The sequence below is a fragment of the Suillus plorans genome (assembly GCF_016647745.1).
Source record: "Suillus plorans strain S12 chromosome Unknown HD556scaffold_17, whole genome shotgun sequence".
Taxonomy (NCBI): domain Eukaryota; kingdom Fungi; phylum Basidiomycota; class Agaricomycetes; order Boletales; family Suillaceae; genus Suillus; species Suillus plorans.
The window spans coordinates 543,736-568,054 of record NW_024537401.1 but is presented as its reverse complement, the minus strand read 5'-3'; the positions used below and the strand labels follow the sequence as shown (position 1 = coordinate 568,054).

General features: G+C 47.6%; 7 protein-coding genes across 7 annotated transcripts; all 7 read left to right on the top strand.

Annotated features, from left to right (window-relative positions):
- The first annotated feature begins 2,567 nt into the window (after window positions 1-2,567).
- Window positions 2,568-4,859, top strand: HD556DRAFT_272525 (uncharacterized protein). The gene is made up of 8 exons (XM_041310095.1): window positions 2,568-3,244; window positions 3,300-3,379; window positions 3,431-3,916; window positions 3,964-4,167; window positions 4,215-4,367; window positions 4,419-4,511; window positions 4,560-4,608; window positions 4,664-4,859. The coding sequence occupies exons 1-8, from the start codon at window positions 2,728-2,730 to the stop codon at window positions 4,771-4,773; spliced, it is 1,692 nt and encodes a 563-aa protein (XP_041162358.1). The 5' UTR covers window positions 2,568-2,727; the 3' UTR covers window positions 4,774-4,859.
- Window positions 4,860-4,994: 135 nt separating this feature from the next.
- On the top strand, window positions 4,995-6,824 carry HD556DRAFT_1233823 (uncharacterized protein; the record flags this gene model as incomplete). Its single annotated transcript, XM_041297623.1, has 6 exons — window positions 4,995-5,571; window positions 5,627-5,703; window positions 5,748-6,095; window positions 6,152-6,496; window positions 6,543-6,623; window positions 6,678-6,824. The coding sequence occupies 6 exons, from the start codon at window positions 4,995-4,997 to the stop codon at window positions 6,822-6,824; spliced, it is 1,575 nt and encodes a 524-aa protein (XP_041162357.1).
- Window positions 6,825-8,223: 1,399 nt separating this feature from the next.
- HD556DRAFT_1466532 (uncharacterized protein) lies at window positions 8,224-10,200 on the top strand (the record flags this gene model as incomplete). The annotated part of the gene is made up of 5 exons (XM_041308370.1): window positions 8,224-8,238; window positions 8,291-8,596; window positions 8,649-8,787; window positions 8,840-9,019; window positions 9,069-10,200. The coding sequence occupies 5 exons, from the start codon at window positions 8,224-8,226 to the stop codon at window positions 9,731-9,733; spliced, it is 1,305 nt and encodes a 434-aa protein (XP_041162356.1). The 3' UTR covers window positions 9,734-10,200.
- A 927-nt stretch (window positions 10,201-11,127) lies between these two features.
- Window positions 11,128-12,665, top strand: HD556DRAFT_1233855 (WD40-repeat-containing domain protein; the record flags this gene model as incomplete). Its single annotated transcript, XM_041297627.1, has 3 exons — window positions 11,128-11,265; window positions 11,315-12,130; window positions 12,186-12,665. Coding segments are annotated over 3 exons (1,434 nt in total), but the record flags the coding sequence as incomplete, so codon positions are not given.
- A 749-nt stretch (window positions 12,666-13,414) lies between these two features.
- On the top strand, window positions 13,415-14,015 carry HD556DRAFT_1358357 (uncharacterized protein). The gene is made up of 2 exons (XM_041302541.1): window positions 13,415-13,514; window positions 13,573-14,015. Exons 1-2 carry the CDS (start codon window positions 13,481-13,483, stop codon window positions 13,953-13,955), a joined length of 417 nt encoding a protein of 138 aa, XP_041162354.1. The 5' UTR covers window positions 13,415-13,480; the 3' UTR covers window positions 13,956-14,015.
- A 3,154-nt stretch (window positions 14,016-17,169) lies between these two features.
- Window positions 17,170-19,513, top strand: HD556DRAFT_1466524 (uncharacterized protein; the record flags this gene model as incomplete). Its single annotated transcript, XM_041308369.1, has 2 exons — window positions 17,170-17,364; window positions 17,429-19,513. 2 exons carry the CDS (start codon window positions 17,170-17,172, stop codon window positions 19,247-19,249), a joined length of 2,016 nt encoding a protein of 671 aa, XP_041162353.1. The 3' UTR covers window positions 19,250-19,513.
- Window positions 19,514-21,443: 1,930 nt separating this feature from the next.
- Window positions 21,444-22,717, top strand: HD556DRAFT_1358338 (uncharacterized protein). The gene is made up of 6 exons (XM_041302540.1): window positions 21,444-21,698; window positions 21,764-21,904; window positions 21,951-22,044; window positions 22,092-22,188; window positions 22,245-22,326; window positions 22,378-22,717. The coding sequence occupies exons 2-6, from the start codon at window positions 21,801-21,803 to the stop codon at window positions 22,397-22,399; spliced, it is 399 nt and encodes a 132-aa protein (XP_041162352.1). The 5' UTR covers window positions 21,444-21,698; window positions 21,764-21,800; the 3' UTR covers window positions 22,400-22,717.
- Window positions 22,718-24,319: the final 1,602 nt, after the last annotated feature.

Genomic DNA, 24,319 nt, shown 5'->3' with positions numbered 1-24,319 from the left:
CATTCGTGGCAGTTTTCTGTTCGTGCCTCTACTTACCTATGAAATAAATTACTCGACTGGGCGTAGTATGAAGCCTATCGGTGCGGCGAGCTTCATCCACATGCCCAACAATGAAGGCGCTGAAACGCCTACTTATCACCTCGGAATCTGGTGATACGTACTGCCGGCGTATCGATGAAGAGATTGTGCCATTTGACCCACGATCAGATGGCGGCTGGGTGTCTTACGAACATGCTCGGACCAGCACGTTTTATCCGAGACTGTGGCGGGAAGCATGTTGTACGTGCGCTGTCGGGAAGTCGCGAATTGCACTAAGGCTTTGGACCAAAACCTTGCGTCATGACCCCATAATGTTGGGAGTCTGTCCCACGGAAGTACTCGAAATAGTTAAGTTGAGTCCCAAGAAAGACCCTGTTTTGGAACATAAAGTTAACATCTCAACAAGGAATAGAAAAGGAAAGCGGTTAAACTCACAGCCATGGTCCTGAACGTTGACAATAAGTATTGCGTGTTGACGAAGCGTCGCAAGAACGGAAGGGTTGATCATATCCAGCCAGGTTTAGTTGGGAATCACCACAGCCTTACGTGCAACTTCTTCGTGAGATAAAACTCTAGTAATGGTGGATTATCCCCTGCAGCTGAACATATTATTCAACGGTGGCCTTGAAGGCTGAGATGGGCATGAAGAAGTCCTGGCGCAAGTGGCGATAGTGATACTGTTATTGGCCCTACATCCGCCCACGCCAATGCTGTTATGCCTCGTTGCAACTTGAAGTTGGCGATACTTTTGTGGGAATGACAGCGATCTCACCTTCAGGACAAAGGTTTGCTCTTGCGAGTTTTGCTTTCCAATGACGTGAGAGCAGCGCGCATAGATGCAATGTTTTTTTTTTGATCAATGGTCGCAGAATACATCGATGAGAACTGGTTTTATCTGATTCCATTTTCCATCATAGTCATGCACTAACGATGGCAGAAGGAGTCATGGACTTTTACTGGGCGGAGGGGCGTAAATGCGACACAGCAGCAGTGTGCCTATGAAAGCATCGAATTAGCTCATTCTTGCCACGAGTCATATAGTATTGAACGCCCAGTCGGGTTCCTGCAGCAAATGCAATGTGACACATTGTGAGTTCTTCTAAGATCTACCCTGAATCGCGGGCGCAAACTTTGCTGGCAGGCCCATCATAGTACATGCAGTCACCTGGATTGGCACTAACGGGAGAGCTGGGGTTGGGGTGTAGGGTCGAAATTGAGGCCTGAATTAGTGTAGACAGCAAGATAAGACGAGGAGGTGCCCAGGAGTTGCGGAATGATGCATCGATGACTGATTGAAGAACGAGATGATGATCTAGCTATCGATAGGCGTAGATATGCAACCATCGGACGCGTCCGACTCGGCCCTCGGAGTCTTCAAACCGAATCTCGGGACGGAAGGCTTGTCCGAGTCGAACTTTAATAATCGAACTCATTATTTCTTTAACAAGTTACCTCCCCGAGGGCCTCAAAACTAATCGGGACTGAATTGAATGGTTTATTATCATACAAGTATACAATTTGACATCGGGTAAAAGTTCGCGCGCCGACTAAAACGCTAACGTTTCAACAGTGTGAGCCACGAGTTGTTCCCTTTTACTAGCTGATTATCGAATGCTCTTCTGGTAATCGAAAACTTCAAATACCCGTCTGCACTAAAATCAGTGCCTATTATCGCATTGTACGTCTGTTTAATTGTATCTTCACTCACAAGGCGCGCGGAGCTCAATTCGACGGAAGCGAAGATTCTGCCCCATGGGGAACCCATGTCCACTAAGCCTATGTAGTGCAACACCGTCCGTTTCTTCGAAGGATTATACGGATTCGAGATCTCGGGATGATGATCCAGGCCCAAGGTACAGACAAAATTGTTTGATCAGGATGGCAAAACGCCATGTTAATTGGGCACGGCGCCACTGCTATGGGTCCGAAAAAGGATGAGGTAAGTTGTTAGTTTAACTCTCGCTTGAGCAATTACGCCTACCAATGTCGGGCACCCTATGCTCATATTTCCTATCGCCGCCTCTTGTCGCCTTGAATCATTTCACGTGCTTTGGCAAGTCCTATAGGCCCAAAGGTCAGATACCAATCGAAACAGATTTAACGTCATCTCGTTGGACGTAACAGGGAGCGGCCAGGGTACGGAGTCCGCGATATTCAACGACAGAGATTTGGCTCCTACCGTATGGAGACATTAATATTAGTAAGAGTCAAAAGGTTTTCAGTCTAATAACTGATATTATTTATCGAAGGAAGTACCCGAGATGATGGCACCTTACTATTACTAGCGCGCCTCGGATGCGACCTCATGACATGCTGCGCATACCGTGATCCTCTTGCTGCGTGGTGTAACCCGTGTGCGTTCTTCGTCACTAGTACCGAAAGTTTAACCTGAGATTCTTTTTTCCTATTTAGGTAATATGCATTCCGACAGCATGGCGCAATCACATTCCGGATATAACCGGTAAGTTGGTTAACAAGACTCAATTATATTGACGTCCTTTATATGAGCGGCTTACTTTCGCCTTCCAATGATATCAGTGACCGTACCATAGCTTCTTCGCGGAGCGCCCTTGCGATCTTGTTCACATGAGAATCTCGTGCCAATCTATACCCTTCCAAGCAATGATTCGCAAGTCGCCGTTTCACTGAAAAGCAGAGTCATGCTTCGAGCTTCGTCCCTCCTCGAGCATGTCCGCCTCTCTTATCACGACTCCAGCTGAGCTTCTAGAACAAATTGTCCTAATCGCAGCTCGCCAGCATCTCCAAGGCCCACCAAGTGTCTTGCGTTCCCTACGATTAACGTGCCGCATGGCTAACAGTGCCCTTTCACCTGAATCAAACTCATATATGTACTTCATGTTATTCAAGGACAGATTTTCTCCTTGGAGACATTTTCCAGGCGGTCAGCTCACGGTCGATAACATAGAGCATGAGCTGAGGAAACGTTTTCGAGCACTTCAGCGTATTCGGCGAGGCGATGTTGCTGATCCTGACATTCTAGAGTCCCTCTCCACCATCTATGTTATGATGCTGGAGGATGATGGTCGGAACTGGGACCAGTTGCTTTGGGCTCGACTTCCAATTTTCATGACGCGCTTCCTTCGGGAACGCTTAATGGTTGGTGCCGAGACTAACAACGGATGGCCCACAGAGAATGAGGTCAATGTCTTGGCGGTTTCCATCTTCTGGTTGATGTCTTGCTCAGGTTAGTATTCACCCAGTCTTCATCACCTGCATCCGTGATTACCATGCCCCCGCAGAGTCTATGTGCGATGAAACCGATGAACTCAGGAGAGAGTTCGTGCAACTGCTATCACCATACTCCTTTGCTGGGGTTCGAGTTCGTTCTTTATTAATTATGCTTGTTATGTTTTTATAACACATTTTCTAGTATCCATGTTTCACTGGGCTGGAGTACGATTTCTGTCCTTTGGAAAATTCTCCCAAGACTGTTGTCACATCTGCGTATGGGGTATATTCTCCGATTCGTCCAGTTTCAACTACCATATGCTACTTTGGGCGGCCAGTACCGTTCAACCTTCCACCAGTTGCTCCATATGCGATTCTCGTTCACTTCTCTCGTTTGGAGACTCGCCCTCTTATGATCCCTCCACACCTACCAGAGACTCGAGCAGAGGCTGTCGCGAACGGTATTTCAGGGCCTACAAAGGAGGACATAGTATACTTTAATATTCATTGCAAGACTCACTCTCCGGGCACGATGTACGGCAACCGCTTCGACACTCTGCTTAAGAGCCGGCGACATGATCCTGATTGGACACGTTCCGTTCGTGATCCCCTCTATCGTTCTCCTTCTTCCTTACCTGGACAATATATCCCTGGCACGATTTCCGGTCGCTGGCAGGGGTCTTTCATCGTTGAGTTTTGCACTTGTTCATCCCACACGTGGACTAATATGAATAGGCCCCATATTATGATGTGTACAAGGATATGCTGTCATCTCCCTCTGCTCCGTCACCTTTTCCAACATTTGGCCGGTTCCCTCTTTATGTTACTTTCAGAGAGCTTTACTGTTACTCTCCGTCAATTCCCCTCCCCTTGGGAGGCAATGAAGGAGTATTTGAAAATGCATTTTTGCCAATCGGCTGTCGGTGGCATGAGACCGAGGCTAGTCTTGTCATTAGTTCCAGAGCGAAAGTTGATATTTTCAACAGGCAGGTGTTGAATTTACTGGAAAAAACGCGTCGTTCAAGGCCTATTATTCTCCACCGAGGCGAGAGCACCTCGAAATTGGCTTTGTCGGAGGCACTGCTGGCGAGTTAAAGCCAAGTGCGCATGGTGCTTTTGATGTCATCATTACAGGAGTGGTATGCGCCACAGAGTCCTTCCTGTTTCATATATAATAATTCGTTCAACAGACAGAGGATCGATATGCAGCTGCTTGGGGTGGCTATCGCTACATGGGACGGATACGACCCTCAGATGGTCTAATCGTTCTTCTCCGTGAACCAGTAAGGAACGCTAGTCTGTTGTCTTTTCTACGCTCAAGCAGTATCTAGCTGGACCCTCAGATGGTTGAACTTGGGCGAGCGTTATTCAGAGGCTACAGTGCGTTAGATCGATTCAAACGACTGTTGTGTAGTCGCTGACAAGGTCGCATTAGTCATCTCTTCTCGCAACTTTGTGGGTCGCTGGAGACGTGTGTCCAGCGGCGTTCATCCCCCTGAATGGGAGTCAATATTCAGTTTGTGCAAAGACATGTCATGGGAATAGTACTAGTCAATGTGATTTGCGTTCTGCTTAATTGTATACCATCGCCAAATATCTATTTGTATAAAATACATATTCTCACACCGAGTGTTTGGGTTAACTTCACCTACTAAGGAAAAGACTGGCCGACGGCGGCCCGGCAGGACATACCGGTACTACACAACAACTCAACAACTACAGTGTTTTTTAAACAATCTACGTTCACTGCCACTGCGACCGACATAATGTCCACTCAAGCAGTTGCGTTTGGCTGGCTCCCTCAGGAGGTGATGGAGAACATTGCTTTCTTCGCAGCAACAACGACAGATATAGGACCTCCCTCCGACCTGCTCCCTTTACTTCTAAGCTGCAGGAGCATATACCATGCTCTATCACTTGATGCAAATCTACATCTTTGCGCACGCATATTTGAGTATAAATTCGATCTCAGTGCCGCCGTTCGTCGTCTAGGCCAGCATATCGCTACGCCTGATGTCTTATCGAAGGAGTTGCGCAAGAGATTTGTTTACCTGAAGCGAATACGGGCGCGGACAGATTCTCGAATCTGTGCACCAGACATGTCGAATTCGCCGATGATCAGCGAGTTGCTTTGGCTCGCCTACCTAATGATGCTTGAAAACGACGGAAAGAATGTCAAGCAACTGAGGGAATACGCTGGAATGGAGCAATGGTTGATGGAGTATTGGTTCGATGACAAGGGTGCATCGCTCGCCTCGAAGGCGCTCTTGGAAGATGTGTGGCTGCTCGATAACGAGCACAATTCTCTGGCAATGTGGTTGTTTTGGTTGTTTCTCAGACCCGGTGCGTCGTATGGGTTATCTCCACCCCTGTACTTCGGGTTAATCCTCATTCACAGACCGTTTCCAGCGTACTGAAAGGAACTATCGGACTTTTGCAACCGTTTTGAAACCGACTGCTTTAGCAGCCAACAAGGTATGTCCTTATCTCTACCTCCATGCACCTGCTGATAATCCAAGTATAATATATGCCACACCCCATGGGAGGACTTCATCCCCAGGTCCTGCCTGCTTGAGCCTACGTGCATAAATCACTATTCTAATCCATATCAACTAACTCCACCGACGATGGCTATTCCTGCAATCCTCTCTTACCTCAGCTTGGTGGGTCCTCTTGTGGGTCCAGCAAGGGCCGTCTACAAAGGACTACATACACCGAACGGCTTTCCACCCTCGTTGAATCAGAGTCTCGAATGGGAAGCTGATTGGCAGAGGTGCATAAATCTTGCTAAAAGCCCTCTCGCTAGCCAATTCTCAGGTGCATATAAGGTGGGCAGTCTACAAGGTGTGTGGGAAGGTGTCTTTACGGTATGTCGATTCATAGCACGAGCCTGAAACCCTCCGATTAAACAAGGTATCTTTAGTACACGGAATTCACTACCTATGCTGCGCTCCTGTCTGGACGCCCCCCTTCGATCCTCCATAATTCTATGGTTGCGCAGCACCGTCAAACATGGAAATTGCGAGAGTATTACTTAACTGTTTCGAGGGGCGCTGATGGCATTGCTGGCGGCCTAGAATCACTACCGCTGAGCTCGGGTGATCCGCTCAAGGCATTTTTTCCATCTGGCATCCGTATTCACGAGCACGCAGGCAGTGCAGAGGTGCACGAGCCCGGGAAAATAGTTCCACTTTCATACAGGCAGCCATCGGCTTGTGGCGTGGAAGCCGAGGGCCTCGATATTCAAGATATTATTGTCGTAGGAGAGGTCATTAATCATTTACTTATCTTAAACTGTTCTCATTTTTTGCTAGGGTCATTCTGCTTGGGGTCAATTCAATCTCATTGGTAGGGTACGACCTTGCGACGGTTTTGTCAGTTTTTTGAAAGAATACGTACGTCTGCTCAATTCATATAATGTATCGTGCATGAACACGTCCTTTTATTAGGTCGAGGGCGATCGAGGACAATGGCTTTATCGGGGTTATCTGGTCGGTAGCATCAACGGGAGCCTCTCCGGGCGCTGGCGAGATACACTCAGTCTCCCCGATGCTAATGGCTATGAGGGCTGTTTTGTGATGAGTAGGCGGAGATGATGGAATCATATACTGATATCTAGATATAAATTTAGTTTGCCGACATCTATACATTCTTCAAGGTTTAGGCGAAACCAGAGCGCGTGCATCTCACCTGGACTAGTCTTACGACAAGATTTGCCGGTCTGTGCAGGATTGATCCGACTGTTGAGTGACAAAACGAAGATCTTGGGTGAAATGGAAGGGAGTCTGATTAATGATTATGGGCGAGTAGGTAAAATATGATGTCTACGCTGGTGTCTATAGCGTTAGTTAAATAGATCATAAAGGATACAGACTGATGGATGTGGCAGATAATACAGGCAAGTGGTTGGGGTCTGGGGGGATGATGGAATTATCCGTGGATGTCTTGTCAAAGGCCATATGTCAACGTGCATTTAGTTATCAAGGATTCGCACTCACTGGTTAGATCTGAGACTTGGGCGGTATGCTACACAGAAAGTTAGACAATATTGCTGGCAAAATTAGGGACCTGAAATAGAGTAAGAATCAATGAAATGAATCAGACCGTCACGCATATATCGAGTGGCGTATTCCCGGTGACATCATATCACCAGATTAAGATGTGCGTGTCTAATAGGAGCTTGTGCCTGGTGATTGTCAGCTACGATGATGAAGTGTCCCCACTTGCATAAATCGACTGTATGAATAATAATTAAAAATACAGCAAAATAATCGGGGAAGACGTACTCAGCGGCCACGGCATTTGACGCAAGGCAAGCTAAATTTCGCATCCTCCGATACTCGAGGGGATGGACAAGGTCGTCCGCCCATGCCCTTAGAGCAAGGCTCAAGTACATAGAATCGTACCTGATGGAGTGAACAGAAGTAGGCTTGAGAGATACACATCGTTAATATTTTTGCGAGGGGTAATGGAGTGCTACTGTCGACTCACTGTACATTTTAAAGTAGAAACGAGCGGCGACGAATCAAGACAATTATCTATCTTCGGAGACGACCAAGTAAAACTGATGGTATTTGGTACTCACGATGGCAGTGAAGCTAAGCAACGAGCTTGAATTCGGTGGCGTCGGGTGGATGCTCGTCAGGATTCCTAGGGAAGGCGGGCAAGACAGTCAACTACCATAATTCTCGCTTATACTATACAGGTTGTGCTGGATCGCGCCCATTTAATGGGATAGATCGACTTCATGAGAAAAGCCAAACATAAACAGTCCAAGCGAAATCATTTTGCTTGGACTGTCCCAGTCTCACTTGAACATGCAGTATTGAAAATCGTCTCGAAGGAGAACCAAACGTAATATTTGTAGTAAAAGGACTGCCACGTGCTTCATCTATCATCCATTTTGGGTAACTCTAGTATTAACCATCATATTATCGATCATCATGAAACACAGCAAGAAAGAACGTGTTTTGCTCTTCTTTCAAAGTCACCGGCATGGAGTACGCAAGTGTAGGTCCAGCTATTACGCCACATTTTTTGTAGAACTGAGCCCCGCCCGTAGAAGGATCTCACCATCCGCAAACTCAGGCGCACAACCGATTTCAAAAATCTCACTTTCCGTATAGGCGGCTATACCGAACACGAGCTTGGGCGCTTCTACCATCTGTGGAAGAATGGCCAAGTCTTATCTGTCCAGGCAGAACCATATCGTCGTCCTGGCATTGACTATCTTCAATCGCCCTCGACTCAGAGCTTAGGCTCATCTGACAAGGAGGCCTATTTTTACCTGCAAGAAGTGCTGCAGACGATGCTCGATAATCTGCAGTTTGGTACAGAGAACAATTGTGCACATCTTGTGAGACAAAAGGTGAGAGTAACTGAAATCATCCTCCACTCGTTATTCACAAACGATCACCAAGGACAATACCTACAGCCTGATCTACACTAGAAAGGAGTTTGTTCGTTTGAAATGCCCGGTTTGGACGAAGAAGGTAAATTTGGATGATATAGAAGTTACTCGCATTGTGGACTGCGCTTTATGGGAGGGAATACACGAAGGTCATGTAGTGTAATGCCCTCTTGAACACGATTCTCATACCTCCTCATACAGGAATGGAAGTCGACCTCTTCATGGGCGTACACGCACTTTGGTCTCAATTTGTTGCTGCAGAGAGTCTTGGGCATAAGCTCATGAACGAGGCTGGTGTCAGCCATTACACTTATAAACTACTCGCCCACGTCTACAAAAGTGGAATGATCATTGGTGTCATGTGTGAGCCCATTATTGGACGTAAGCTGAAGTTATACTTGATACTGTTGTTCGTGCTCATTTCATACAGGGCGTGTGTGTCCTACCGATCGTGCTGCTGTTTTCGCAGCAGTGGCTGATATTCAGAGACACGGAATTCTATTGGGATCTCTTGTCCCTCACGATATCCTTATCACTGAGGAAGGTGTTCGCTTCCTGAATATCTCCGGTGTTGAATTTTACAAGGATCACGATCTGCTAGCAGCCAAGGCCGAGACATCTCACTGGGCTGAATTGGCGCAGACCTTTGGGTCAGGAATGATAGCACCCTACACCCCACTTGGGTCTAGGGCCCGTGATGCCTTATCCTACGTTATACCTCGTCTGCCTTCTCCTGGGCGGCCAGTTTACACCACCCCCGAGCTGGCCATGATGCGATTTGTTTGGTCGGTGATGACATCACCAGGAGAGTATGCTCGTACAGACGTTCTGCCACTGCTCAAGTTCAGAGACTCGGAGCAGCAACGGAAGAAATCCGCCGTCACTCATGATCCAAAACACAGAAGACGTGCAAAGATTAGTCGCAAACTACTAATCGCACCTCTTGATTGTTCGGAATCGGAAAACCGCTTTGAAGAACTTGACCAAATCGTCCCTACTGATGATGTACCCTACAATCCAAAGTGGCGTTCTTCACAACACACCCCGTATGAGCGCCCGAAGAAGAAGCTCCTTCTCCCAAGGGATGATGAATGATCCACGAGTCACAACTCACAGAACGCATGTCGGTGGATCAATCCACGCTCAATCTGGAGGGTCTAGATCCACACGTCATATTCACCTTATATTTGATCTCAAGGAAATTATTTAATCCGTTCGTACTTTGCTGCTATCTAACCTAGCAGCTATGGGATGAAGCGTTAATTGGACCGCTATTCGTGTGGGTGATGTCGCGAGGTAGTGGGCATTGCGGAGATAATCTCGAAGGTCTTGATTGTGTGTTTGACGAGTCCTGTACATATGTCTTAATTACAGTGTACAAGCTATCCCTGTTTATAGATTTTACCAGAGATGTTCAGGTGGTTATGCTATCATTTCACTCGCACGATACGGCCCAGTTCAGGATAAACATTCGTCTTCAGGACTCAACGTACGTACTGGCAGGTACTTTTGCGAGCCCAGCGGGGCCCAAGCACTTGACATGAGGTTGACGGCGTTTTGATATTTTGATACTAGTAGTTTCTGATCCCTAGTTTACATAACTTGCAATTGTCAGGTTTCGGTGATGCATGATGCATGATGACCGCCACAATTGCCAGTGTACAAGCTTAAAGCGAGCACGCCACTGTCCTTTCACTGGATGGCCCGGACTACCACAGCGATCGACAACTACGCCTTAGAAGGAAGTCGCATTTTTAACCAATCTTGTCAAAGTGTACAACATTGGCGCTGCGTGTGGACTTGGAATGGCTTACGATAGCATGATGGTCCCGACATCACGATTTGCCTGCCAATCATTCAAATACTATATATCCAAGTATTTATCTGTAAAAACCAAAGAAGGTGGCCAAAAAATTTGTCAACCAGCAGCGCCCTTCGCTAAGAAGTCTAGGCTGTGTCATATAGGGTGTCGCAAAAACCAACATCCGACTCAGAGTCCGATGAGTACCACTGCCCGACTCTTCGGGAAACTTGGTGGGTATTGGCAGTGCAGTGGTGCGACGATAGTATGATAGATATAAGCCCAGGGAGTAACTGTTTCAAATGACCGCAGTGCTTGCCAACTAGCCCGCGGGAGTCAGTTGAATCAAACTTCGGGTGACGCTGTCGTAGCCCGTGTGACAACCGTATCATATCATGAATGCGGTTGTTTGGTTGTATCTTTAGACTCAAACAAACACTGATACTATCCACTGGTTGCCTTTCTAACCGTAACAACGACGGACAACGCGTCACGACCAAGAGTCACTGGATTTTGGCTGAAGTTGGAAGAAGTTATCTGTTCACTCTCTGGATCCCCTTCTCTCATACTGCAGCAAACTATCATGTCCTCGTTTGTATTCCCGTGTTATCTATAAGCGGGAACTAATGAAATCCACAGTAAATATGACAGTATTACAGAAGCTATCACCCCAACGTGTGCCACGATAAAGCGCACTCCATCACGCGCTAGCGTTTCGAGCACATATTCAACCCGGAAGCGAAGGCGGGTTTCCGTGGCTTCGCTTCACTTGGGAGAAGATGTGGCAAGACCATTAGTACCGGAGACTCCAATCGAGGAGATAAACGTAAGAATATTGCTTAGCCAACATATCATGCTACACAGAGGAAATTTAGGGAGATCGATTTGTGACAGTACGAACTTCAACGTCATTGCCATTGAATATTACACCGAGAACAAATCGTATCGCCAAAGCATTTGGTCTACTCGACGACCGTGTATTAAGTCCTACCAACTCTCCCTCACTCTTTTCAGACCGATGTTTTCGTTCATTGCTTCGCCGAAGTGCTTCAGAATTGTTTTCAACTTCGCGTGCTGCATCTTTGCTCTCAGCAAAAGCCAATTTAGGGGCTCGGAACCATTTTGTACTAGCACTCGATGGACCTGGGATGTCTACGGACCTTTTCGCCTCTCCAATGGCATGGTCGCATGCCAACTGCATCGGTGTTGCTTTCAAATATGACGTGTATTTTCAGGACCTCGAATCCCGGGCAGTGGTTCACCTATGTCGTTCCTCGCTTTCAGACGGGACGGTCCACAGTATTGATTGGGGTGGCAAAGCCAAACCTTATCTCCTTGCGCTTGGGACGACATTTGGTGATGTTAGAGTTATGGATGCTGAGAAAGGAATGCAGCTCGTAGATTGGGTCGATGATGGTCATGGCATGGGAGGCATGCACTGGAATGGTGATGTTCTTGCCGTTGGCAGAGCTGGCGGCAATGTGACTCTGTTCGATATCCGGATGCGGGCTGAGATAGCCAATATTATGGGCCATAAACGCCGAGTACACGGTGTAAAATGGTCGGTTGACGGACACCATCTGGCCACAGGGGATGACAGTGGTATTGTCCACATATGGGACCATAGAGCAAGCAATCTTCTAACGAATGGGGACAAAAATATCCGGATGAAACACAAGGGTCCGGTCAAGGTATGTAGCATAATGAGATTACCTTTCCGCGGCAGTCATCACATTTTTTTTCAAGGCCTTATCGTGGAGTCCATGGCAGCATGGCCTGTTGGCAACTGGAGGGGGTTCCCCCGATGGTGCAATACACATTTGGAATACCGGAAAGATGGCCCCATCCTCTGGCCCTGTGCATACCATCCCCTTACAGACAACTATCACATCTTTGCACTGGTCCCTCCACTGCAAGGAGCTCTTGAGCACCCACGGATCTTCGTGGGCTGTACCTCAAAGTAACGTACACCCGGCAGCTCATGCATCAGCTGTAGGTGTAGAAAACTCACTCGCCGTTCATTCTTACCCTTCCTGTCAACAAATTGTTAACGTCAAAGCACACTCCGCTCCTGTGGGCCACTCTTGTATGGCCCCTGACGGATGTTCTGTATTTACTGTCAGTCCCAAGGAGGAGACCATTAAGATGTTTAGGGTGTGGTCCGCGCCCGATGACAAGGACAAAGACGAAGGCAGTGACATGACCTTCAAGTCCACCATACGATAAGCATTAATATTTTCGATGCATGTACCACTACTACTGCTACCCACGTACTTATTCATTCACAGCACGCCACCCACATGCTTCTATATTTTTGCATGTATACCTGTGTTAATGATTTCCTTCTCTTCCTAAATCTGCATGCATACTTATTTGGATACCTTGTGGTATCTTCATGTCATCATTGGCGTCCTTGCACTCTGCCTCTGCTCGGACTGTCCATATGGTTCACCCTAGTACGTATGACGGGACGTGGTAAGCGTGTCCTGAATTAAATTGTCCTTCTACAACAAAATCCTTTGAATGGATATTATCTGGTGATCACTCCACAGGATAAACTTAAGGCCTCGGGAAGCTATAATCAGCGGAGCACAGCACGTTGCCAATCTGTTGGGGGATCAAAGCCGCCACAATTTTGCTTTGACCAGACACCTCGAAGTTGTTCCATGGAGAGAACTTCATGTTGAACTTGTGGGCTAATCTTGGACATTTCCATATAAAAATCTGACCAATGTCGGTGTCTCGATCTTTCAGGGCGGACTGAGGGGTATATGCATGAGACGAGAGCCTGATTCAGATAATGAGGCAATATGTCGTTGTGGTTTCTCTACATATCTTCCAACGTCGGTCTTGCATGTATATCGATTTTCGAGAGTCCATGCTATACATAGATGATTGCCCTGTTATGCCCTGAGGCTTGGTAGTCACATGACGTCTGAATTCAGTGGGAGACTGGAGTAATTATAACTGAGTAGTAGTAATTCACTTCTTCCCGTCGCCCCCTACTTGTCTCGTTAAGGGAGAATCGGCTTTGTTTCCATATGGCACCTAGTATCGTACTAGTAGCACCTGGAGGTCAGCTACAAAATCAGACACCCTTATTTCCCAACACTAATCTCGCTTCTCCAAACAGAACCTCGCGAAGGCAATAAGCCACAACCATTGGGAAATTTTGTCCTGATATTCCTCTTCACCACTTCCACGTTGTGCTTGCTTTACTTGCTTTGGCGTCGCGCAAGTACTTTGCGTGCAGTAGTATCCCACCAGTGCGATCATTCAGTCAAGTTCGTGTCACATATTTCGGACTTATACAAACACAGACTACAAACGTGGACAAGGCCGGAAGGTCAAATTCGCCTCTCCGAGGACGACGGTCCATCTGCTACCGAGTTTCTGACTGATGGGGACGACGAAGATATTGGAATAGTAGATGGTGTGATCCTGGGTCAGGACGAAGAACGACCAAGGAATGAGGTTATCACTCTACCTTCTGTCAGACCTGGTTCCCCATCGTAAAACATATATTTCATCATTTGTTTTGCCATGACCTGCCGCTTGATTCTATTCCTGGGGACGGTAATGTATGACCGCTATTTTCACACCGGGTTATCTGACCTTCTCTATCGTCTCAGAGTATCTCGTTGGTCTAACTTCAACACCATGCCTTGCTGTTTAGATTCCATTATGTTCGCGAGCTAGCGGACCTTGTTTTACTATCGGCTTGTACGACAGGCTCCATGTTTTGACATTTCCCAGATCTGATGTTCAGTGGTCACTCCTTATCTCAGCAAAGACACAGTGTCCATACAGGTCTCTGGACATAAAATCTCGCGAATGGTCAATTCTCGTCATGCGTTCTTGATCCTGTCATTGCGCTTGCTTCTTCGTGTCTTAGGATGGCACACTGGATGTTTCAAGGCCTGCCGCCTTCATAGATAACGCCTATTCTCTGATTCTTCCTCCGCATTGTTATCTTTTCTTCCAGTCATAAATGGTGTAGCCGCACTGATATACTTCCGGACGATTGGCTTGGCGTGCACTTGCTGTCACTGACTTTGCGGCGGATATCGAAAAAGTTACCTAGGCATAAGGCGCGGTACGTCCACTCCTAGTGTTTGCTATATTTTGTGGCTAACGCGAATGTTTAGAGCAGCGCCTTTACTGTTAATGACACCCTGACTCAGTGCTTTGCGCCAGTACCATGTTAATATACATGACATTGTCATGGGCACGAAGTCAGTGGTCTGATGGGGGTTATGCATAAACGCCCACAATTCTCATTTCTAAGTTGCAGGAAACTTTCATGCGAACTACTCCAGTCCGGGTCTGTCAAATTGTTCAGAATGCAGTTCATACAAGGCCCAATCCATAATTCAGAGTTGAACGGGAGTCTGGTTCAGGTCTTCGGGACTGCAAACGACACATCTATAACTTCCGAGTCATTCTATATCAAACCATATACACGTTCAAATTGGCCTGGTGTCTATGCGAATTCAGTTACCAATGATGTGCTCCTTACGAAGTCGTCCAAGACCAAAGACAGATTCTACCGAACATCTTTGGTGGAAATGGCATTGTTGCATCCTTTGGCGTCTGCGTCGGTGAGCATCAAGAGATATACGAGACACTCGTGTACTATTAAGTTGGTTTGCAAGTTTCAGACGATGTCGCGTTGCCGCGAATAGATAACAAATGGGTCAGTGTTGCGTTTTAAAATTTTGAACACGTTCGCTGAAAGTCTGCGCTCCAGCATTAATCTCATACTTTCACAGTATGATTATGTTATTTCTTTCCACTCTCCCTCTGCTGACGAGTCCCCGACTTCCATGTATATCAGGTTACAGGTCCGCACCATTAACCACTCACCATTCAATAGAAATCTTGAATTCAATCTAAATTGACAATTCTGTGGTATGGCATACGTTAACCACAGATCTCTACAGAGCGAACACAGCATCATCTATGGTAAATGCAAGCACCTGGATACCCAATAATCGATTGCCTCGCTTCCAACTGGGCGCAGCCAGTTCAAACACCTCTTGGGAGGCCTGGTGATGACATGAATGACTGTGCTCATTTGTCTACCCCCAAGCGAGGTACGGGTTTAGGGTTAGAATAAGGACTTCGTGCAGCGGCTGTACAGCATGTGGCTTCTTTTCTTCGCCTAACCACCACACGGTGCCAGGCTCCAGCAAGGTCTAACGTCCTGTCTGCAGCCTGCCACCTTTTCGTATTTTATTTTCCCTACCCACCGCTCCCTTTCTTGCACAGCCTATTACCTTGCGATTTTCTACTATACTCATACTAAAGTCACTTGGCTACATAGTCACATCCTTACTAGTCTACTAGTACCGTGACTGGGGCCCCGGGTGTCTACCCGAACCTGCCAAGTTTGTGGCAGTGTGGGCGGGCGGCTCACTTTTACACAAGTCGGAACCGTGTTACCTCTTCGGGATTTCTACCTTGGAATCAAGCAAACATTTCCTTTCTCACTACTCACACAACTGTACAAGAGTGCCCACAAAGTTTAGACTGGCTGGACATTTCCATGACAAATCAATCGATTGTCACGAACCGGCGCGGCAACCGAAACTATAACAATTAAGGAAATGCCGTCGGCAGAGTTTCGACCACATGGACTGAGACCGTGCCTAGTACCTACGGTTTGGTCCCCTGGCCAGCTGCGGGCTGCGGTAACATACAGGTGCCTCATTTACGGCTAGACAGCGTGTCGATTGAAGATGTGAGTTCTGCAGCACCTTGCCTGCTGCGTGTTCGCATATTGGTCATTGACTTCTAAGAACGCACCATTGCGTAAATGCTAGGGTTGCTCGACCTTCACATCTACAGGCGGTGTCACACTGGAATTACGCTTCTCTACTAGTGAAGGAGGATTACTGAATTTGGTGCATTGCGGACGAACGCATATCTCCGGTAGTACATGATGGACTCGTTTCGTCTCCACAGTGAATGCGGGCCAAGCGCATCTCCGACTCGTTGAAGGTCCTTTGGCCGACGAGATATACAGTCCGGGGTCTCTACAATCATCAAAGTAAGCGAGGGTTCTGATATTAGTCTCAACTTGCCGGGCAACTCGAATTCGAATACCTTCGGCGAAGCAGAGTCACCCCGCTTGACGTCATCAAGACCCAAGCCTACACGACATCCCACCGATAGTCACCGCTAGTACTACATGACTACCAATCTCATGAACACTTACTCACCCACTTGCTACCGTCCCCTAGTAGGCTCGTTGGATGCGTCAACCTTCTTGAGGTGCGCAGCCCCAGCGGCCTGTGTCAATTATTTCCTCTCCTCTCAGAGTATCGCCAAATGGAGAGCCTGAGATTGAAAACATGATAGTATTAGGCTAGTACTATATTTATGTAACTGTGCTACTCTAAGCGCTGAAGCGCTGAAGTGCAAAGGTTTGGATGAGGCCGCCGCAGCACGCAGTGGCATGTAATTCCTTCGCATCGGTTACCATACACTTTCACGTTTCTGCAGGCGCAGCTTTTCGATTGACAGGCTTGTAGTATCATGACTTTACGTGACCTGTATTTGTCGCTGTAGGGTGCCGCAGTGCCGACGGAGTGCGTATATATGAAGTAATCAATGTCATAACCCGTACGTACATAGCCGCTAAGCTGGCAAGATACTCAAACACTTTCTTCCTGCTGATCCTTAATGGTCCTTTGAGTGTTCCGGGTTCGCCCTTCTTCGTACGATCATGTTCTCCAGTTTCTCCTCCTTCCTATCATCCATTCCACAACCGAGTCAGGAGCAGCGCTCGCATCAGTCATTATCAACTCCAAATAATGACACTCCAACCAATGACGCTCCAGAGCCAGATGTTGATTCTCGGCCACTGGATTACGCTGCTAGTGATCCCAAGGCGAAGAAAAAAGACAAGAGGGAGAAACTTGTAAATGAGGCGCGTCTCATACTGTTCAGGTCAAATCTGAAAGGCTCAACAATATGTCGTTCAGACATTCATTGTTGTGCGACCTCCACCGAGTAAATCAAATCACCCGCTCAATCTCCAGGTTCAACTTGTACCCCCGCAATCTCGTCATGATCGACCCCATGCGACTGTCCAGGCGCTCGACCAGTCAGCCCCAGATACAGTTGACACCACTTCTGATTCTATGGATCTTCGAAGAACTTCTTCTAGCCAGTCAGAGACGTCTGCCTATTCAGCTTACACCTCTGCAACCTCTATATCATCATATAATTCGTCATCAACTGCGAGTTCGGGACGTCGCATGATCATTCCACTTTACAATCTTCAAGCTCATAACGTCATGACCAATGTTATAGTTGACGCTGGCACTGATGCCAAAGTGGCTAAATTCGCCAAGAGAGGGTTGGAAATTCTTGGTCTGGCTATCCTCGAACCTATCGAAGTCTGGGGCACTGTTCCGTTGCCAGGTACTTTACTACCAAGCAGCAGCGCGCGCACTAGCGTTGATGAGCCCAAACGAGAACTAGGTTTGTTCCCTCGGTCACCCACCCATTCTTCGAACAGCAGGCCTGTTACGCCCGAAATTTGCACCACTCTCCTTCCGCCTTCTTCGCACACGGATATCCCTCGTAAACCCAGCTTTACCTTCATCCCCGCTACCACAGACGAAACCATAACAAGCAACGCACAGCCCCAGCGCGGAGGCGCTAAAAGCCTGTTTACCAAGATATTCAAGAAAAGAGACACGTCTTCACGAACGCTCCCATTAGTGACGGCGGCTACCGATTTGCAGGGTTTGCCAAGCATAGCTTGTGTCCCGTCTCGCCGATCGCATGACATACACCTGTCGAGTCCTCAAGTTGTGGATGTACCTCGTTTTAATGATAACCCCCCACGCACTTCATTGTCAGGAATGTCATCCACTGTCACTCTCTGTCCTCCTGTCCTCGGTATCCAAGCTTCCCTTTATCCGTCAATATCTCCACTCAAAGGCCGACCCACTAAGTATGTTTGGGTTGTCCGTAAATGGCTCAAGGGCACAGACACAGGCCTTTTGAATGGAATGATGGGCAAATTGAGCGTAAATGGGCGCGGGGATCTCGCTGGAGCCAGCGCTCCGCAGGTGGAGGTGCGTTTTGAGTGGTCACGAGGGCTGAAAAAGGAAAAGGAGCGGGGTAGGAAGTCCCGTACTGATAGGAGGTCCCCGACGCAAGGCCCCGAGAATGGGAGCGTTAGCCGCCGCGGAAGCGCGGTTGTGGCATCCGAGCCTCTATTGATGAGGTCGGTTCACAAATCACCATCTCGTTTGTGTGACCCCCCACCGGCCCTCGATACTTTACCAACAAGCCATAGTCAATCAAGGTCCTCGCATCACAGTACCAGTTCAGATGGTAGCAATAGCATCGGAAGTAGCGCTCACCGCGCAGACGATTCTGGTGACGACAGTGAAGCCGAGGATTCAGAGACGCCTTGGACGTGTACTCTCACGGTGCAACGGACAGGTCATCCGCCACTGATGCACAGTTCTGCACAACAGCAAGACCATGTCGTCCGACTGAAAGTTGCCACACTTAAGCCGACCCCACACCATCCCAAAGTCGTCGGACTCCTGAAAGTCCCCTTTCCGTTGCCAGACATAGACGTTGAGCGCCTTGCGGTGCACCGTCGTATGGTTGCTGCGCAGAGCGTTATCCGAACTGCCTCTAATTCGGGCGAGTTAATGCTCACCGCTGAGGAGATCAAAGATTCGATTTCATCCACCGCTTTATGGCTTGTCGTACGAGAAGCATTCGGAGGCGTTGGCCGAGAGCGCAGAAAGGGCGACGGGTGGCGAATCAGAGCTTGATCGCTCCCGGTGCAAAATAATGTCCGTTTACTGCGTTCTAGTCTGTGACATATCTCCTCCGACACCGAGCCATTCCTACCTTATCTATCTCGCAATCTATCCTCCCCCCTCACAAGGCATGAATCTATCTTTCTGGTTTTTTTTTCGTTTGGCAAGTAGGTACATCGCGCTAATGTATTTATCTCGAACGCCCCTTTACTGCTTGGTCGCGTTTAACTCATCCTCATCCTCACCTGTCATCTTTTCATCACTCATATGATACACTGAAGTCATTGCAGTTTTGTACATACTAATGATCTGATTATATTATCTGATATGTACTCAGCATTGTACCTGATCACAATCATACATCTCGTTTCATGAATCGTATGCAGGCAATTCATGATTGGTCGCGTGATATTCTAGTCATATTGGCAGCAACAGAACAGGGTCTCACGGCTCACGAGATGATCTGAGATGATGCGTTCCGACGGATAAGTGATCCCCTCGGTGGTCGAGGCGAGCAACATGCATAGCCTTGAGACTCATAATTCCGACATTAATTTAACATTCCCATCTTTGAACCCTTTCGAACTGAACCAGATGTAGATGCTGGGAAGAGAAAACGAAATCTTTCCCGCTCTAGACGGACGGACTATGTTCCGCAGTAAGCAGCGCCTGTGAAAGAAGGTTTTTTTGAATACAAAAACAATACTTTTTATGTTATTCACTAGGGCTGCACTCTAGGATAAATCGCATGCAATCGCGTGCAATGAGTACGTTGCCTGGAGTATGTATTGGCCCGATCCCGCGGCGAGCACTCCATATACTTGCCCCGCATATTACAAAAGCGGGTGATCCCGTCGTCAATGTGTTTATCAGATTGACGCGTGGATCAGATGAATCACGATCATACCGCGGACCAGCGGGGCCGAAATCATTGCCAGCGGCTTCAAGGCAACAAATGGCTTTTTTATTGGTTCGCATGCGTCGATGGTCCAACGGAACAGATCGAGACGAGCACGCAATCACCTTTATATGGGAAGTGGTCGGATAAGCGCTGACTCGGAGTACCTTAGTAGTGCACCCTGTTTTTGCGAAGAATCGGACTCGGGCTACTAGGAGAGGGAGTCAAGGTGGACTAGTCCTCCACGGAAGGTTATAATTATCGGTGACAAAGTCAGCTTGAGTAACGATGCGTTAAGTCCAACGCTGGCAGGCGCTGGCCTTTAATAACCTATAATGAGATCGCAACATGGTTTTGGCTTGGTTACACGCACGACACCGCACGACAGCGAAATAACGGACGATACCAGGCTATACCCTCAGGAGAACTGTGCAGTGAGTAGCCCTAATAGATTCTGCTCCGTGATGCGGCGTTTGGAGTTCATCAAGATCTTGGCCATCGGCGCATCAGAAATGCATCAAGAGTAGTACCATTCATTTCCCCGCACTTTTTGGGTTGAACGTAACCTTCTTGAAGCCCGATCCCCCTACCGTTGTGGATTGGGGTGCAGATAGGCCCACCAAATCTTGGATACGGTGTAGTTCGTGACTGGCACAACCCCTGACGGCCGCACCAGTGCCTCCGTAATCGGCATCCCCTGGAAGAGGAAATGCTAAACGGTTCATATACGTGTTGTCTTGACTTCCCAGAGAGATCTCGGTTCTATTTGTACCTTGATTACAGCTAATCAAAAGACGCGTATGCGGCAAAGAACTAGCACTTACACTTCCAAACCTTCTGTTACTTTGCTTAGTTTGGGCGAGGAAAGCTGTGGTCATTTATCCAAGAGAGACGTATGCGGTATGATACTGGTCTGGGCCGAATCAAATTCGACCAGGATGAAATCTTCCGCAGAATTTGATACATGGGGCGCCAACAGGCGTCCATAACACCAGATATTGATGACCGGGTAGATATCATTAATGCCCAGTTGTCTTGAAAACTCAATAAGGAGACACTTACAGAGATTTCATCACCGAGAACTCCTTTTGAAATGAACATGACTTGGATACAGTTTCAACAAACATTATTGTGTGAGTGATCTGGTGTTTCGGGGATAACTGTCGATGATACACTGGCAAGTTTCACGATTAGTAGCCTGAATCGTGTAAACTGGAGTTGAATCGAGTAACATGTTGGCTGCACTGTGAAAGCTGAAGTCAGCAAGGTGACCTAGACCTGGCATTACGGCATGTCTATAAGAGACGATCTTAGATCGGATTCTTCTATGTAACGGTATTCGACGAACTCGGCAGTTTCTTTAATATCGGGTATAGATACTAACCACAACCCTCTCCGTGGCCTGCAGGGATTCGGCGTGCTAGTGGAGAGCACCCTCGGCTTTCTGGCTTGATCGGTTTGATAGGCAGTCTACCTCCGGTTCATGACCTTTCGCCACTTGGTCCATTACCACTTGATTGGTTGATTGAAGCTTCGTAGAAACAGCCTGAAATAAGGACACACGTACGTCTTCTTGATCGTCTTGTTGGCACGTGGCATTTGAGGGCAGCTCATGATACCGCAGTCAGATCTTGGGCCTTCACCTATCTCTTCCCGATGTAGCGTATGAGTTTTCATACTAGCGCGAGATTTAAAATAACAACGCCGAAGCGGATTCTGGCTATACGGGCTGTACAGATGGATATACTTATTTACCCGACTTATACGAGGTTGGTTCTGCATTAAATTCTCTAGGGACATCATAAATTGCACCAGTCATTCCTGCCCTTCCTCTCCATCATTCCCCTTCTCTGCTTCTCGTAGACGTCGCTCTTCGTACAACGATAATACAGTTCTAATGTCTTCACACGTACGTGCACACAATTCGTATAGCAGCTCTCATCTGACCCTCCTCAGTCTACTAGTGGTCAATATAATTACAACCCTATGGATGACGACATGGCAGCCCCACGGGTCCCGCGTAGGACGGCCATGGCTTGTCAATTTTGCAGAGGTCGTGCTTTTACAACCTAAAGTACCGATACGCGTACTGAGCACTTCTTTATCAAGGTCGCAAGCTAAAATGTGATGGAAGTCGACCTAGTTGTGGTAACTGCAACCGCCGGGGCTATCCCTGCGTCTATACCCCTGTGTATGACATCTATCTCATTCGAGGCAGAACTCCTTTAATCACTCTTTCCAGCGGTTCGGAACAGCAAAAATAGCCACATTGCTATATACTTCTCGCAGGATGCGTTTATTCGCCTCGTGCAATTCTCGTTTTCGTGGCTATAACTTTCTTCGTCGCGGAACGTTCTTCCGGCCGATTCCGCTTCTTCAAATCGTACAATGAAAGAGCATCCCGAAGGGGAAAGTTAGCATCTCTTTGACATGGACTTATCAGATATACATAGGCTACACCTGAGTAATGTGCACGCAGCCTCCTGTTTATAGTATTTGATCAAGCATTTTGTAGATTTAAATTTACTTTTGATTCTGTTTTACCCACTGACCGACTCAGTGGCTCCGTGTTTCCGTCGCCTTAAAAGCATTACTTATAAGCACGATCATTTCGGAAAAAAATTATCACGGCATCCATGATGGATAACCGCACTTCGTAATCTCGAGCGGGAAGGTCACCCAGGAGAACAAGTGACACGTTTAAACCACGACATCGCCATTCATTTTCATGGTCACAGCCAGTGACGGCACCAATCAATGGGATAGATCCCGATAAGCCCGTCGATCGCAAGTTTGAATACTTACAGTTGTGTGCGAATAACGACCTGGTCGCAACCTGATATCGTAGTCTGACGGCCCAATGTTTGGTGCATTGAGATAGTCGCATGAAACAAAAAGCCGACACCGGGCCATGTATAATGCACGGTCTTCCGGATCTCGCTCAGGATCTCGAGTACCTATATCCGGTTCCCTGTCCTGTGTCGTAAAGCATTGCAACTACTGCCAATGAAGCATATAGCCTCAATACCTTCAATGAAGTGCACCCGCGTCTGGTAATTTTCATTTCGACTCACTGGCTGTACTCTTCTACTTCATGTAATATTTTCGAGTGCCTTTCAAGTCGGGTATGTTGATCGAAGCTACACTTTTGATAAAGCTTTACACTTAACTTAACTGGACACTGGTCAGGTTCGACGCACGGAACCGTTTTTGGCGCTACGTTTTGCCATCCGATAACAAGGAAAACAGGTTATCGGCACCGCGAAGGGTTCTGTTGATATCTAGGGGTCAACTTCGAATCTGATGTATGAATCTTTGGCTGGCTCCTATAACATATCATGAGTAGGGAACCAGTGTCTGAGGTGTCCGCGAGATCCCCGATCAAGTTGAAGGACTTCCTTTTCAAGCACGGACATGGTCATGCATGACTTTTGCACAAAACCGTAGTAGCATTAGTACTAGACAGCAGTGCTGCACATGACAGTAATTTGCATACCATTTGAGGGCCCCGCGAGGATATTATATGGGTTTAGAAATATCTCTTAGTTCGAGATCCGCATCACTAGTTAGTATCGCTGCCAAGGCAAATCAGCTCTGCCTTTCTCGAATGTCTCTGCATCATGGCCACGCGACTAACCTATGTTTAGCTAACTTGACCCCGGACCAATATTTGATGACCCCATACGAATGAAGAATTAGAAGGGCAGTGCTTGCCGCCATGAAGCCTACGCCAACCATAAAAATACACGGATCGCGGGTGGAAACGTAAGTGGGTATCATAAAGTTGTACCATCATGATTATTTCTGATGGAGTGCGGTGAGAACGGATCGTGGAAGCAGTAGCCACCCGAATACCAGTCCATAGATGTTCAATGTTCATTGACGGAGATAGGCGTGCCTCCGAGCTCTCGAAGGTTCATGAAGAGGACCTTATCACATTTAAATGGGATATTAAGACAAGTCGTCAGGCAAGCGAACCAAATGTGAAGTAGCCCGGTGAGATGGATTCAGGGTGGCCGTGTAGCCTGACTAAGGCAAAACTATTTGCTTGAGGACTAGTCGGAGTGGTTTCTCAGTCTAGCGAAAGTGGTGTGAAGTAGGTTTGCACCGCACCCAAACCGCACCCCATATTTGACCAGACAAACGTGGCCCTAGAAAGGCATGACGTAAGAACCTGAAGTTCC